The following is a 17112-nucleotide window of genomic DNA, read 5'->3' on the forward strand; positions in this document are numbered from 1 at the left end:
TAAATAAACGTTGAAAAAAAAAATTTTTTTTTAATTAAAAAAAAAAGAGCTGATCTATCATAGCTCTTTTCCTTATCGTGATCCCAGAGAAAACTGGGAACTCTCAAAACATCAGCTTATACTGTTCCTTTGCTCTGTTCTTATGTGACAGCATTACATTTATTGCTTTTTTTTTACACTGCTCATTGGAAAACGTACGAAGATAAGAAACGAAGTTTAGATGAGTATTAACATGTGGACTCGTTATCTTTTTTTTTAAAAACTTGTCCTTTTATTTAAAAGTGAAAAAACATATTAAATACTGTACTACAAGGCAAGAAGATGGGGATTTTTTTTAGCTAAAACCGGTAATTCTTACACAGTTCTCGTTCATATAGTTCATTCTTTAACAAACATGTTTGGGGCAGGTTTTTTTTTTTTTTTTAGTAATAAAAGTGTTGGTGTATACTGAGAAGAGGAAATTTTGCATAATATATATAAAAACCTGTCTTTAAAAACTACCAAAATTATCAGGCCTCATTTGTTTGAAAAAAAATCTTTAATGAAAACAGTGATCTTTGGGAAATTTTTAACCTTTATTTTTAGACCAAATAATGCAGTATGTGTGAACAAAAAAAAAGATTCTCATTAAATTTTTTTTTTTACAGAAATTGGGCATTTCTGAACATAACAGTTTTAATAAAGTATCTATGGAAATGAGTGCTTTTCAACAGCTGACTTAGACTTCCCAATTTTCTTTTTCCATACTAGTATTTTTTATTGCTTAATGCCGTTATACTATCAACTTTCTAAAAGAATTTTTTATGTGTATTTATTTTTGAGAGAGAGACCGAGTATGAGCAGGGGAGTACTATCAACTTTTTAATTCAGTGTCCAGTAACAGACAAACCACATGGCTCCGTGAGTGTACGATCAAGGGCACAGACATGGGCCTATGTGCCAAGCTGGGTGGGGGCTGAACCCCAGTGATCGGATTAGCCGGGCATAGACCAAGTCATTAGATGGAAAGGGGTTTGCAGTCATTGGGTTCACTAGTTCTCAGAAGGTTCTGTGTCAAGGAGAGGTACAGTAGCTACATATTTTAGTTAAGACTTCCCATTGGCTCGCTCTCTGAGGTAGCCTGCCCCCCATATGCAGAAGAAGCACTCAACTAATGTCCTTATTTTTAAAGCTAATTTATAAATGTTCTTTTCAAAAAGTGTTTCTTTTTTTTTTTAATATAATTTATCGTCAAGTTGGCTGACATACAGCATATACAGTGTGCTCTTGGTTTCGGGGGCAGATTCCCGTGATTCATCACTTACGTACAACACCCGGTGCTCATCCCAACAAGTGCCCTCCTCAGTGCCCATCACCCATTTCCCCCTCTCCCTCGCCCTCCCCCCATCAGCCCTCAGTTTGGTCTCTGTATTTAAGGGTCTCTTATGGTTTGCCTTCCTCTCTGTCTGAAACTATTTTTTCCTCTTCCCTTCCCCCATGGTCTTCTGTTAAGTTTCTCAAGTTCCACATATGAGTGAAAAAAATAATAAAAAATAAAAAAGTGTTTCTGAAATGCTTATGCCTACTGGAACTCACTTCATTCATTTTGCTTCCTATTCCCCTAGCATGAGGTTCCTATACACGCTTTATGTTAAAGGGCACAGAGTCTAGTGATAGAATATGAGGCAGTTGTATAGAAACGTGACCCTAGGATGGGAAATAACACTGCAATTTCCACCACAATTCTCTAGAACATGTTTGGCTGTCTGGGTTCAAATTTTAACTTTTTCTTACCAGCTCTGTGACCTTTTGAGTAAGCTATTTAGCCTCTATGTGTCTCCATCTTCTGATACGAAAATGGGGCCATCATGTCTACTTTTACTATGATTTTACTAAGGATTAAATGATATAAAATACATAAAAGTACTTTGAACAGTACCTGGCATGAAAGCAGCAGTCATTGAACGTTGCTATTAATCAATTGAACATATGTATGGTTCCCAGTTTCAATGAACTTTTGACACCACATATCTCCCACATTTCTTATTGGGAAGTACGTTGTCCGTCATGGATGACCATTTTCTGTATTTAGCTGGTTTAGTCATGGGAACCCAAGGCTGTGGAGCGGTAAGTGTTGATGCCGAAAAACGTTGATACGGTAAAATGTCTTCTCTACCCAGCAGTCTTAACTCTCGCGGGAATCAAGAGTCGTGTATCCGGCAAGTTACGTTTGAGGTGTCTTGGATATTCAGGTGGAGTTTTCAAGGTGCTGGATATATGAGCATGGAGTTCAGGGAAGAGTCTGGAAGCAGGTTAATCATCAGCATATAGATAATATTTAAGTCCATAGGTTAGCAAGCAAAGCGGTGGATATACACAGAGAAGAGAGCCAAGCACCGAGCCAGGGGCAGGCAACAATAACAAGGAGGAAGAGGGGACGCCAGCCAAAGAGAGTGGGAAGGAGCAGCCATTGGTAGCGAGAGAAGCTGGAGAATGGGGTGTCAGGGAAGAACAGATAGTTCTTTGCTCAAGAAGGAAAGAATAGGCAACCGTGTCAAATACTGGTAAGAAGTCAAGCAAGATGAAACCAGGCAACTGACCATTGGATTTGGCACGCTGGAGGGAGGAGTCACTGGGAAGCTGATGAGAACGGTTTGAATGGAGTGATATTAACAAAAGCCTGATGGGAGTGGCTCAAAAACCTAACAAAAACATGCACAGTCTCTCTGTATGATTACAGATTTGCTCATAAAAAGCTTGTTTTTAGTTTCTTTTATATGGTAGACTGGTGTAGCCCTATAAGAGAAACAGGTTTGAGGGGCGTCTGGGTGACTCAGTCGTTTGAGCGTCCGACTCTTGATTTCAGCTCAGGTCACGATCTCACGGCTGTGAGATAGAGCCCTGTGTAGGACTCCATGCTGAGCATGGAGTGTGCTTAAGATTCTCTCTTCCTTTCTTGATGCCCCTCCCCCACTCGCATGCGTGCACGCGCTCTCTCTCTCTAATAAAAAAGAGAGAGAGAGAGAGAAACAGGTTGGAGGCAGGCAAGTACCACCATCCATAGCCCTAGCTACTAAAGTTTCATGAAAGAGGTGGGATCCAAGGACAGTTTAAGAGATGAGGCTGGTTTCTCAGCAGTTGAGAAATACAGAACTCTCCTAGACACAGGGAACAACATAAGCCGCGTGAGGGAAGTATCACACACACACACACACACACACACACACACGTTCCTTCAGGACTTCTTCCCACAATATTTCCTGATGCCTCTCCCTTCCGGTTTTGATCCATTTTCCATGAAAGGATCACTTCCCACTTGCATCTCTGAATTGCCTGGCTTCCAGGACCGTTAAGAAAGCGAGAATCTTCTCGCAGCTGGAAGGCTAAAGAATTCATCTGGAGTCACACCTAGACACCATTTCAGGGGTTCTCAGTTTAGCCCAAATTGTGATGCTCAGATGACCCACTGGAGCTCTGCTGTTATCACAAAAATAATAATCCTCAAGGAGTCGTCAATGAAATCAGGAGGCATTCTTCTCCAAAAACAAAAAACAAAAACAAAAACCTTTTTTATTTTAGAATAGTTTTAGACTCAGAAAAATTGTGAAGATAGCACAGAGACTTCACATATGCCCCTACCCAGTGTCCCCTGTTATTACATCTTACATCAGAACGGGACATGCACTTGTCACAATCAATGAACCGATATCGATACATTATTATTGTTAACTAATGTCCACATTTTATGCGGATTTCCTTAGATTTTACCTAATGTCCTATTTCTGCTCCAGGATCTGACATTACCTTTAGTCATTGTTCCCAGGAGGCATTTAAAGACCCTTACAAGTCTTTCATGAAAGCGGCAAGGTTTAACTTGCTTATGGTTCCGATATTTGGAACTAAAAGCCTAAAGGAAAATTTAATTCTTAACGCTTCTAAGATTGAATATCGTTGGAATGGTTGAATACAGATGAAAGGAAAAAGCGTAAGTCTTCTGTCCTGGGGAAATAGCTCAAGCTACTTTATGAAACCGTCATAATGCACCTCACTGCGTGGAAGATATTAGTCCCTTTTTTATTGTTCTGGAAGTAGGTAATTAAAATATTAAAGCTTTGCAGGCTTTTTTTTTTTTCTTCTCATCTCTTAGAAAGGGATTACTCTGACTCATTTTTCCTTGGCAACCTCACACTCGTAATTTGAGCAAAGCGGTTCCATGTTAGTTTTACAAAACTGGACGCTTGAAGGTTAGCTCTTGGGGGAGTCTGTAGTGGGGGCTATCATAATCCCTCAACGGACAGCAATTAGGGTGATGCCTTCTAATGCTCACCACTGTCTGTGAGATCAGTATTTACCAACTCTGCTCATTCTTCCTGTGAGCCCTGGATGGATGCGTAGGGTGAAGTGGAAGGACAGTGATCTGGGAGCCTGACTTGGGGCTCGTGGTCATCGTTCCAGGCGAGTGTGTTTCACCCTGTGTCTCCATCAGATTTACGAGAAGATTCCTAGGCAACTGCAAGCCTACACGGTGCTGATCGGTAAAGCCACGGAGGATGGGGATGCCTCACGGGGCTTTTGCCAGATGTCATTCAGTGGCTTTCAGGGGGGACTCACAGGCAAGGCTTAGGATGTTGGGTTCGAATTTCCCATCCTCTTGCCCATACACAAAATCTCAGTATGCTTCCTTTGTCATGGCTAGGCCAAACACCGAAATCCCTGCTAGAGAGGATGCATTTTGCTTGCTGATTTTGGTAACATGATAACACTGCACAATTCCAGGCGGTGGAAGGTAAAAGTGGAGGTAAAGGGTCAGTAACACGCATCTCTGACTTAGCTAATGTAGGGATTTATAATGTAGGGATAGTATGAATATTTATGGAGTGCCTCTATGCATCAGGCACTGTGCTAAGGACTGGGAAAACCACAGTCAACAAAAAGACCAGGTTTTTGCCACATCAGAAACCTGACTTACACAGCACACCGACACCAAGGGGTCCGGGATCCAATTAGCAAACGATGGGTGAAATCAACACCCAGTTGAGCTCAATGCTTTCAAAACACAAAATGCTTTCGTTTGTTCAAGTTGGCTCTCAGGTCCATTTCCATTATTGAATACATTTAATCTAAAAGCAGTAATCAACTGATCCTTGAAGGAGTCCTGGCTTCACCAACCACTGGGCACAAATAAGTTCAAATGCACATTAATAGCTTGCATTTTGCCGATTTGTGTTTCCACCTCCCTGATACAAAGCCTTGCCTCCTTCCTACCTCTGTGTCTACACAATAGAGCCCCCAGGAATGTCTTACATATGCTCAGAAATGATCCCTTCACTTGATTCTGTCCCCAACCACCACTGGATGGGGACTGTCCCTTGCCTTAGCCATGGGGTTCCCCACTGATCCACTGCCCAAAGAGGAGTGACCAGGGGGACTCCCATCTATCCCAAGGGAAGGCCAAATGGTGCTGCTTGTCCCTCCTTCCTCATCACACCAGAGCTGTCCTGCTCTCAGGGTGCAAGTGGGGGGAACGACTCTGTCCCCAGCCCGGTGTCACACGTCGCCACCCAGATAGGGGCCACTCGTGCCCCACATCTCAGGGTTCTTGAGAGCTGCCCATGCAGCCTCTGCCTGCGGCTCCACAGGACTCAGCCCGTGGCATTAATTAGTCTGGGCTGAGAAGAGACAAGTGCCATCCTGTCCCTCCACTCGGCCCTGCCCCAGGCCTTCACACACCGTCTTCACGCTTCCTTCTTTTTTCCTCGACAGGTCCACACATGCAAATCACCACCTGGATACAGGCCCCCCTCGGAATTCATGAGACATGTCCAGATGCCTCATTTACGCTGGGCTGGACCCAGTGCAGCATGACTACTCTGGACAGTTTTGAGCTTGGTATTTCAGAAAGCCAGTAATGGAGGTTGGGATAGAGTTACCCCAAGAGCTTCCTTACGATCCAGTCTAGTGAGAGTAGTAAGACACAGGAAACAATTAGCAAACACTGCAGGGCTGTAAATAGAGTGGCTACCGTGTTTAAAAAAAAAAAACTTTTTTTAACGTTTATTTTTGAGAGAGAGAGAGAGAGGCAGAGTGTGAGTGGGGGAAAGGCAGAGAGAGAGGGAAACACAGAATCCGAAGCAGGCTCCAGGCTCTGAGCTGTCAGCACAGAGACCGACGCGGGGCTTGAACTCACGCATCACGAGATCCTGAGCTGAGCCCAAGTCAGATGCTCAACCGACAGCCACCCGGGCACCCCTAGTGTGTGTGTTTAGTCCAAAGGGTGGTTTGATATGGGTGCTTTGTAATTACCTTATATTCTCTATATTAGTTTCCTATGACTACCTAACAAATTTCCACAAACTCAGTGACTTAAAATAGAAGAAAGTATTCTCTTACATTTCCGGAGGTCAAAGTCCAAAAGCAGGCTGACTGTGCTAAAGTCAAGGTGTTGACAGGGCTCCATCCTTGGGGAGGCTCCAGGGGAGAATCCGTTTCTCGTCTCTTGCAGCTTCTAGAGTTTGCTGGCATTCCTTGGCTTCCAGCCATATCGCTCCGATCTCTGTTTCTGTTGCCACATTGCCTTTTTCTCCTCTGTCTCCTCCGGTTTCCTCTTAGAAGGACCCTTGTGATTACATTGGGCTCACCCAGATAATCCAGGGTCTCCCCATCCCAAGATCCTTAATGTAATCACATCTGCAAAGTCCCTCTTGCTCTGGAAGACAAGATTCACAGGTTCTAGGAATTAGGACACGGACACCTACAGGGGCCCTTACTCAGCCCCCACCGTATCTACCAGGGACAAGAAGAAACCAGAAAGCAAGTGTTTTGATCACAGTCCATACCCTGCTGCCCCACTGAACAATTTAGAAATGGGAATTGGACACTTACTTCAATTTACCGGTTTTGCTCACTAATGATTGCAAGCCCTCCTGTTCCCCAGAATCGCAGAAGGACGTTTGTAAACCCGAGTTGTTGTTTGTTACAGGACAAATGGGGCAAAGAGGCATTTTTGCTTTATGTTGAGCCTGTTCTTTATTCAAATTTTTTGATATAAGTAGTGCATTAAATACACCAGTAACTTTTATATTTCTTTGGGGTGGCTTTTGGGATTCCCTGACGGAGCATGCTAATATATCCCTATTATCATTATGGTTCCGACCTTATAAAACATCATAGTTAATAGAGTACTAAGTACCATGTATATGTAAGCATACTTACTAGTAGTAACAGTACTCACGGACGGACTACATTTCCACGTGCATCTGCTACACTCACGTTATATCCTAGTGTAGTAGGTATTATCATCCCCGCGCCATGTTGACAGAGACGACTCCAAAAGTCATTTCTGAGTGGCCCGCAATATACAGCGAGTTGAACACGAACCATCACAAAAATAAAGCGTGTGCTCTTGAGACCCGAACCACACACTTGAGGTTAATTTTGCCTAAATGCCAACTTATGGAGACGTGAACTTTATTTCCTCTTTCTCTAGATGAGGAAATAAGTCAGATGATAGCGAACAGTTTTGCGCCCACTGTATAAACCCAAGGAGATACGGATCATACCAGGATCACGGTGAATCCTGTGTCGCGCCTCTCACTGTGAACTGTGTAAGTAAGGCCCAGGGGCGGGAAGAGCCCTTCATCAACAGAGAGTGCACAAGGCGGTGTCTTCAGAGGCAGACACTCGGGAGGGCGTGTGAAAATGCAGTGGCTGATAACACCAGGGCTGGGGGTGGAATACGAGGAAAGAAAAGATAACACTTACCACAGTAAGAAAGCGCTGGGGAGAGACCCAAATTCATGTTCCTTTCAACATTATAAGCTTTGGACTATTAAACAACAAAGCTATCCCTTCTCTTGTAAATATCATCTTACATGGGGGCGCCTGGGTGGCTCAGTCAGTTAAGCGTCTGACTCTTGACTTCAGCTCAGGTCTTGATTTCACGATTCGTGGCTTTGAGCCCTGCCTCAGGCTCAATGCTGACAGTGGGAAGGCTGCTTGGGATTCTCTCTCTCTCTCTCTCTCTCTCTCTCTCTCTCTGCCCCTCTGCCCCTCCCTGGCTCTCTCTCAAAATAAAGTAAACCTAAAAAAACAAATACCGTATTACATAGAGTGTATCTGTAACCTACCTCCTGCGGTGCATTTGTGAGACAGAGCCAAAGAAAAGAAAAATGCCCCAAATCCGTTTTTTCTCAAAGAGCTTCTCAAGGTCCTACACCTAGAGTGTCCCCGCGAGCATCTCATGCACGAATGCAGAGTAGGCAGGACGTTCTCCTTGGCCTGCCTGGGAAGAGTGATTGCACAGCCACGGACCAGTGGGAACTGGACCCGGGAACAGGTGATCCCTCAGCTCTGGTGTCCTCAAGAGGAGCCCCCGCCCCACAGACTCCCAGACTTCCTATTTAATCCTTGCCATCCCTTTAACAAGGCACAAGTAGGGATAAAGCCTAAAGGGCAAATACGCTGGGGCAAGAATATGTTTATGTAAATCCAGATTAAGGCTTACCCAAGTGCCCTTAGACCCCTATGTGAGAGCAGGATTTTAGCGGCAGGCATCTGGAAAGAGTGGATAAGCCTTGACCAAGGAATTGAGATGAAGGCACAGCAAGGAGCCCCTGGGGACAGGAAAGATACTGTGCCGACTCCGTAATCTCGCCTGTAACTTGTCTTGCCAGGAGCTGCTCTTGCCGCCATTCTAAGGAAACCACCCAGAGGCACCTGGCTCAGAAGATGAGCTGTGCCTTTTCGGCGAGGGGCAGGGGCAGGGTGGGTATCTTGAAGAGCAGAGCCCCAGGCAAGCCATGTGGGGATGCTAAGAAGGAAACAGGGACCGCTTTCCCCATCCTGTTCCCTCGGGATCTCCTGCTTCCCTCGCACGAGGACTTTTATCCTCACCCTTGCCTCCCTCATCCTCCCCTCTTTGGCCGCCCCACCCACCCCAGGATTGGAGACACAGACACAGATTTATCCAGGGAGGCTGGAGCCAGGAGTCAGCAAATGGAGAGAGGTAAACCCTCAAAGAAAATACGGAAGTGTTCTCTTACTTAGAACCCACTGTGCTCTCTCTGTCTCTGTCTTCCAATTCATCTCAGCCTGAATGACCTTCCTGACGCACAGAACTAAATAGGTCTCCCCTGCTCACAAACCTTCAGCGCCTCCTTTTTGCCTCTCTCTGGGGCCTCCAAAGGTGGTGTTTGCGGCCAAGGGAGTGCCCAAGCCAAGCCAGTGGGTTGAGTTGAAGGTACTCAAGTCTCATTTTTATTTTTTTGTCTCAAATTAAAAAAATTCTACTCTCTGTGTATGACTCACAATGTAGATAATATATCAATAGGGTAGTTGTAATGCCTTCATAAATAAAAAGTTACATCTTTGGGAGAGGGCTTTTTGTTTTTTTAAGTTTATTTATTTATTTTTGAGAGAGACAGAGAGAGTGATCGGGGCAGGGGAAGAGAGAGAGAGAGGGAGAGAGAGAATCCCAAGCAGGCTCTGTGGTGTCAGCACAGAGCCCAACGTGGGGCCCGAACTCACAGACCGTGAGATCATGACCTGAGCCGAAACCAAGAACTGGACACTTAACCGATTGAGCCACCCAGGCGCCCCACTGGGGAGAGGTTTTTTTTTGTTTGTTTTGTTTTTAAGTTTTTATTAACGGGGTGAGAGTCAGAAGGGTTTGAAGACTAAACCCCTGATCTCGGGGTTTGTCCTAGCCCTGCCTTGCCTGCGCTCCAGCTCATGGGCCCCAGATACACCAAGTGCTCAGTTTCTGAGGTTTTGCTCGAGGGACCCTTCTAGTTGCAGCCCTTCCCTTTCCCTTCCCCCAAGACCTTCTCTGCTGGCCCTCAAGCACCCTGTTGCGAGTCTTTCCCTGTCCTTGTGCCCAACACTGGCTCCATGTCATTAATAAGCACTCACCAATCGCATTGCCTTTTAATTAACTGCCTACTCGGGCAGTTAACTCCTTGGGCAACCCATTCGACCCCTGGGGTGAGCGAGGCCATCTCAACTGGTCTCGGTGTTAGCAACACTGGGTACCTTTGTGATCAGATACACTTCAAGAGTAAGGTCTATGTTTCGCCAGGTGGGATACACCCAGAATTCCAAATTACCTCCTTGTCTGGAAGTTCTCTCCTGTTTGCCCCCCTCAGGACCTTCAAGGAGTTTTGCAGAAACACACTTGGGGAACTGCGTTTGTGAGACATCCTTGCCTAGCTCCCCAAGTCCTGGCTTCCAAGTGGGTTTCTTTGAAGTGCCTGGATGCTGGCTGTCTTCTGCCTTTCTTCCTGTGTCTGGGGTCCAGATTTCTCTTTCAGGCCCTCTGCTTCTTGCTGGAACATCTCATCCGTTTCTGGTCCTTATTGGCCCCAGTTGCTTCAACCGAGACTTTTCCCTAAGTGCCTTTCCTCTGTCAAAACAAACAAACAAACAAACAAACAAAAAACACTTTTAATTTCAAATTAAACTCACTTCTGAATTAAAAGTGGGAAATCGCGCTGAATTGCTAGTTGCTGTTAGAATTTGGGGACTACCATCACAGTTTTCCACAATTGTATTTTTTCTCCTTTGTGTTGAGACTATAGAGTTCAAACCATCATTATTCAAGACATTTCAAATCTGTTTTGGGCAAACGGTCCAAAGGCTCTCCTCCCACCGACACACGATCTTCTTACTAGTAATATCTTCTTATAAACAGAACTAGTCCAGTTTGAAACATTCCTCTTGGAGCCAAGTATAAACATTATCTAAATGTTGGGTGTAATCCTAGACTGAGAAGGAATCTGTGTGGAATTTGTTTTGAAGTAACTGATGTCTGTATCTGCTCACTTCAGAAGTCTTTGCTTTCGTGCAGCTAATTGCTGGCATTAATTACTACCGGGATTTCTTCAGCTGTGACATAAAACTAATATTTGAACCGGTCTGAATGGTAGCTCTAGTTTTTCGACATGTTCGGCGATTTAAAGGCTCCAAGATTTAAGGATCGTACATGGTGTTTCACATCTTGCCTGAAAAATATGTAGGTGGATTGAGACCACCTCGGTGTTTGTGATGGTTGCATAAAGCCACGTATTAAGCTTGCCAGAAATTCCTAGTGCCCACCGATACCCACGTCGTCCTCTCCTCCCTTGGCACAGTGCCGGACCTCGTTTCCAAGCTGCTTGCAGAGAGGGGGTGCCGCGTGGCTGCGTTCTGGTCAGTGAAATGTGAACGAAAAGCCCACAGAGGATCCAAAGGCCTGGGAGATGATAGAGCCGTGGATGAAAGCTTGAGCCCCTACATGACCACGTGGAGCAGAGCACACCCGGGCCCCCCCCCCCCCCCCCCCCCCCCGCCGGCGCCTCAGTGGCCTCAGACTATAACATAGGCAGGAATCAACTTTTCCTCTAGTTTCACTACGTATTTATTCATTTGTGGGCAGAATCCACCATAACATAAACAAAATGGCACAGATACGTCACATTGCCCCTGCCCCCTACTAAGCCCCCGCCCACAGTGGTGGGGGATGGGATGGGGGGGGACTCCTCTTAGGACACAGGAGGCAAGTCCTGATGATGGGCACACAAGCTGGGGTACTAAGAAAATGATGAGGCAGAGCAAGTCAGAAGACTCCCCCAACAGGACTCGTCCACTCCCCTCTCCCACCAGCATCCCCATAGCCCATCAGTCTCTCTGTCCTACTTTTGTTTGGTTTCTTTTTTATTAATTTTTTTTAACGTTTATTCATTTTTGAGAGACAGAGAGAAACAGAGTGTTGGGGAGGGGGAGGGAGGGGCAGAAAGAGAGGGAGACACAGAACCGGAAGCAGGCTCCAGGCACTGAGCCCTGCAGGGCTCGAACCCACAGGCCGAGAGATCATGACCTGAGCTGAAGTCGGATGCTCAACTGACTGAGCCACCCAGGCGCCCCCCTCTGTCCTACTTTTGGATGTTTCAAATTCTGATCGCCCTGTGCTAACTACATAGATAACCTTTTCTTTTCTTTTTCTTACTCAGGAACTATTCCCCTCCTCAGATACTACCTCTTCTGTGAAGCTTGTTATAACATCTTCCATTTCCAGGCGAAGTTAGGTGTAGACTCAACACCCCATACAAAATGCTATTATAGTGATTATCACACACCATGCCCAGCACACAGCAAGGACGCAACAAAGGTATATTGAAAGAAGGGGGGGGGGGCAAAAGATAGTTTGCCCAATGTCAGCATACTCTTCTCACTGCTTGTTACAGAAATCCAATTCAGACTGGTTTGAGGAGGGGGAAAAAATTTTTGGCTCACTTATTTCAGAAATCAAAGAAGGACGTCAGGCATGGCTTGATCCCGGTGCTCGAAAAAGTTGTTAGAAATGTCTCTGCGTTTCTTGTCTGTTCTCCTCTGTGTTGGCTCCTTTGTAGGGCCATCTCCCCCCTTCTGGAGACAAGACAGTCACAGTAGATCAAGATTTCCCTTCTAACAAGCTGAGCAACCCGCAGAGGAAAACAACAGTTCCTGTCCCCGTGGCACCACGCCCATTATGGTCAGGGGCACAGGAAGGAGCAGGGACAGTGTGATGTATCTGTGTCCACTCTGCTGAGGCCATGCCGGAACCTGCCCACAAATGAATAAATACACAGTAAAACCAGGGTGATCACAATCCACATTCAACAAATCTAAAGAGAGAAGTCCAGGGTAAAACCGAAGGAGAAAAATGTCCAACTAGCATCTTTTTGGAAACCCCACAGGCTTGTTACCAGGAATATTTGTCCTACTTTGTAAGCCATCACCAGGCCTCATGCATCCGGCCTCCATGTTCCAGCCTTTGAACTCCCTGATACCCAGAAGGCAGGGGCCACCCTGAGATCCAGCCAGGGACTTGACTGCAGGGCCGGGAAGAGGTGCTGCTCGCAAACCTTTTATGATCTCTAGTCTCCCCTTGTTTCAGGAAACCAATGTCTGTTTCCCGTCCTACCTCTTTCCTTCTTCCATGCATGCCTCTGAATGGTATCAGCACCTGGAAAATGAAGCAGACACTTTTCTCACCAGGTTCCAGGCTGGTGGATAGACCCTTTTTCACCTCCCTTTCCCCTCCAGGCTGCGATCAGAGCAAGCCAGTGGTGTCGATGACAGCTTTCTCAGTTCTGATATGAAAGCGTTACTGGGGCATGAAGTCCTAGAAACAAACCTCCAGCGGAATCGAGGACAACCGATCATCTAAAATTATCTTGTAATTAATAAGTTAGTCACTGCTCCTTACTAAGTGGGGTAGTCACCACCACATCCTAAAACTATTTAAAACCCTTAAACCTCGTGTTCAGGAAGAACGCTGGCTCTATGGGAGCATTTCTCAAAGCCCTTTCTTTTATGACAAAATGCACTAACGAATACATCCTTTAAGAAAACCCTGTAACAACTTCAAAGTCAACACAAAGCACTATATAAAGCACCTTATTCAGTCCCCCAAATGGACTTTAACCTATCTCTCTGCTGCGTTCCTATAACCACACGTACATTCAATAGGGCCTTTCTCAGTCCTGCCCTATTTGTCTTCCTCTTCCGCTTATGAGCCCTTGGAGGGCAGGGTACAGGTTTTGTTCATCTTTGTGTCTTCTGCTCGGCCTTGGCACATGGCGCGTGCTGAGCCCCACCCAACTCCTGCCTTTGCCTCCCTCTCCTCCCCGCTGCTGCAGGCCCTTGGTCCTCACACGCAGGCCTGGCCCGCCTTGGGCTCTGGAAGCAGAATCAAGTCGCTTAGAACCCAACTTCCATAACCTCACTGTCTTCTGGGCTGTATCCCCAGAGCCAGCAAAGTGCCTGCCAGCTAGTGAACTCTCAGTAAACATTTGCTGAGTGAATGAATGAATGAATGAATGAGCGAATGAATGAATGAATGATATTATGATTCCTGTGAACCAGTGTCTTACTTTCTGTTCAAGTTTACTTAGCTGAGCTTATTTTTAGTCTCCGGCCACCTGCTGACGAACGTGTGCTTCCTCCCTGTCCACCTGACCCTGGCATTTTTAGCGTTGCCTCCCTTGGATTTCTCTTTGCCTTGCTTTGCCACCTCGGGGCCTCATCTTGCACCCTAAGTGTTGCACGTCTGCCTCACCTCTTTCCTGCTGTCACCACCATCCTCTTTGGACACACGTTCAGCTCCTCGGACTGACTCGTCTGTCCCTCCGCAGCCTTCCTATGAGGGCCCTGTCACCAGCCCTGGACTCTCTGAGCCAGAGGTCTCATTCCAAGTATTTTTCCAGATGCATGGTGATTTGTACATGCAGACGGACTGAATTGTATCTTTGGTCAATTCGGATTAATTGAATTGTATCTTTGGTCTTGTATCTTTTGGTCAGCCATCAGCTAACTCAGGGGAAGTGTAATTATTCTTATTTTAATTATTTTTTTTTTAGTGTTTATTTATTTTGGGAGAGAACGAGCGAGTGGGAGTGGGGGGCAGAGAGAGAGGGAGAGAGAGAATCTCAAGCAGGCTCTGCTTGTCAGAACAGAGTCCTACATGGGGCTCTATCCCACAAACTGCAAGATCATGACCTGAGTTGAGATCAAGAGTCAGATGCTTAACCAACCAACTGAGCCACCCAGGAGCCCCAGGAAATGTAATTATTCTTGCAAGACTGGAACCTGGAACCCTGTTTCATAACGTGTGTCTCATTCCAACCTCACCAGAAAAGAATACCACGCATCTATTATATATCAAGTACTTAGGCCATTTTCCTCCAAATTGGACATTGATGTTGCTCCTTAAACTATGCATGCACTTATCTCATTTAGGTCATTTAACAGTGCCGATATATTGCTTAGTTTTGGAGCCTCACACTAAGTTACTTGATAAAATCAATTTATAACAGGTGTTCTGGGAAAGGAGGCAATGAAAAGTTCATTGCAATGAACTGGCATGTGATTAGTGTTTTCATGGTCTGTTAACACGGTAAAATCTACTCTAATACTCATATTTCTAGGAGACCAGGAAAGTATCAATGGATCTATAAACAGATTAATATGATGGGGGGGGCATGTTTGTCTAGTTAGAAATTAAAGGTTATCATTAACTAAATGTTTCGCTGTTATGCATGCTATGTTGTTTCACAGGTAGCACTTGGATGGCTGAGTCCATCATGGAGCTGCTGGTCTCCTGAATTCCAGGAAGTCAGATATTGAGGGGAGGAGGGAATGTGCACGTTTAAGGGGTTGTCGAGTACTCAATACAAGTAACACGATGTTTGAAGAGTGTGCACGCTCAAAGCACCACAGATCCCTGGTGCACCCAGACAGGCGCACTGGGTCTCATCTCTGGCACCCCATCTTGTTGCTGCTGGTGTGTCAGTCTCCCAGCAGACATCACAGGGAGTTTTATGCCTCACACGGGTAGGCCGGCCACTGCCTCTCACAAGGCTCTGAGAAAAGATCATTTCTGCACTTGGGTTCCACTCAGGCATTTGCGTTGCCTGCCTTTGATAGAACCACAAGAGAGAAACGTTTGCGATGGATTATTTCGGGGGCTCCATTCCCCTAACCTTCCTATTTTTTTAAGCGAGCTCTACACCCAACATGGGGCTCAGACTCACGACCCTGAGATTAAGAGTCACATCCTCTACCAACCGAGCCAGCCGGGCGCCCCGTGACCCGCATATTTCTAATGAGAGCCTGCGATAACACAGCTGCGTATTTGTCTTTCAGTTGAGTTGCAATGAACTGGCTTACGAAGGGGACACACAACCTTGCGGGCCCACGCTGAGACAGGAATGGCCCCACCTTCTGGGCTCAGCCTCCTGCTGACCAGCGCCCTGGGCATCCTTGTCCTGGGTTGCTTCACAGGAGGTCAGAGGAACAGCACCCTGATCTTCACGAAGGAAAACACCATTCGGAACTGCACTTGCTCCGCGGACGTCCGGGACTGTGACTACACTTTGGCCAACTTGATGTGCAGCTGCCACACCGTCCTGCCTTCCGCAATAGAGCAAACCAGCTACGACGACCGTCTGACCGTCTGGTTCACAGATGCATCTGCACTGGGCCTTCTGCTGAACTTCACGTTGGTCCGGGACCTGAAGCTTTCTCTGTGCAGCCCCAACACTCTCCCTGCCGAATACCTGGCTATCTGCGGTCTGGAGAGGCTTCGGGTCAACACCGAGGCCAGGCGGCCGTTGCCAGAGCAGAGCTTACTCATCCACGACGGCAGGGAAAGTGAACCCGGAGAGAAGCCCGCGCGGTTACCTGGAGGCCGGCATACATGTATGTGTATCTCATTTTTAGATGTGGCGCTTTTCAACGGGAATTCATCCTTAAAAGCATACAGTATAGAAAACGTTGCCAACACCACCAACCATTTCCCCCACTTTTCTTACTTTGAAACCTTCCCAATTTTGAGCAACCAAAGCTATGTTGTCACGTTCATTTACTAACTTCGGAAAAGGTTCCAACCTCCAGGAACTTTGGCAAACTGTGGAGAACTTGAAAAGGAATCTGGGAACCAGGCCATGGGTATCCTTACCTTCAACTTCACCCGTCCGCCCAGCCCCCATTCACATATACACAGGCCATATACACAGCCAGCCCTCTCTGCTCCGCTCCGAGCCCCACCATGGGAGCTGTTCGGAAAAACAAAATAAATAGAAAGAAACAAACAAAAAACAAACCCCAAAACACAAAGCGAAAAAAAAAAAAAAAAAAAAAACAACAACAAAAAAAACCTACTTCAGTCCAGAACGTCTTGTGAGCCAGCTAGAGGCCAGGCCCGGGCTCCCGGGGGTCTGGGCAAAAACATCAGATGGGGAATGGAGAAAGCAGGCCACGTCAAGGACTGCTTAGCAGGACTCCGCACAGGGGATGACGCCCCAAGGAAGATCTCTTCCTTCAAAACACTGCCTTAGTTTCTTTTCTCTTGCTTCGTTTTGTTACACTGGACTGGAATTTCCCTAAGAAGAGAATGATAGATTTCAGATGCTTCAGGACTATGCGTTCCACAAAATGATTCGGTTCTCTTTAGACTGAGGTTTTCCAAAGACCTTGCTAGGCACGTCTGCACTGAGAAAGGGGAGTTTTGAGAGTGGAACAGGCCTGGTGAGGGTGGGACCTTAGGACCAAAGGAGAGCACTGGGATTTGAGGAGTGCGATACAGAAACGAAAAGTCAGGGGACACAAAAACCGATG

At 46.2% G+C, this 17112-nt stretch overlaps 1 protein-coding gene and 1 long non-coding RNA gene across 3 annotated transcripts in view; one reads left to right on the forward strand and one right to left on the reverse strand.

Annotated features, from left to right (window-relative positions):
• EPCIP (exosomal polycystin 1 interacting protein) overlaps positions 1-16613 on the forward strand; it is a 17781-nt gene extending 1168 nt beyond the window's left edge. Inside the window, exons 2-3 of one of the 2 annotated variants that reach the window (XM_040484028.1) lie at positions 7466-7583; positions 15640-16613. In XM_040484028.1, the coding sequence (XP_040339962.1) occupies positions 15705-16364 (660 nt within the window). In that variant the 5' untranslated portion in view covers positions 7466-7583; positions 15640-15704 and the 3' untranslated portion in view covers positions 16365-16613. The remainder of the gene's footprint in view (positions 1-7465; positions 7584-15639) is intronic. The other variant, XM_040484027.1, reaches the window with a different exon arrangement.
• The window catches only part of LOC121036000 (uncharacterized), a 27318-nt gene continuing 16348 nt past the window's right edge, over positions 6143-17112 (reverse strand). The window contains exons 2-4 of the long non-coding RNA XR_005793175.1: positions 16657-16877; positions 10083-10378; positions 6143-6685 (exon numbers count right to left, since the gene is read on the reverse strand). This is a non-coding gene — a long non-coding RNA (uncharacterized LOC121036000). The remainder of the gene's footprint in view (positions 6686-10082; positions 10379-16656; positions 16878-17112) is intronic.

The sequence above is a fragment of the Herpailurus yagouaroundi genome, unplaced genomic scaffold, assembly GCF_014898765.1.
Source record: "Herpailurus yagouaroundi ecotype Mexico unplaced genomic scaffold, PumYag 162, whole genome shotgun sequence".
In the NCBI taxonomy this organism is placed as follows: domain Eukaryota; kingdom Metazoa; phylum Chordata; class Mammalia; order Carnivora; family Felidae; genus Herpailurus; species Herpailurus yagouaroundi.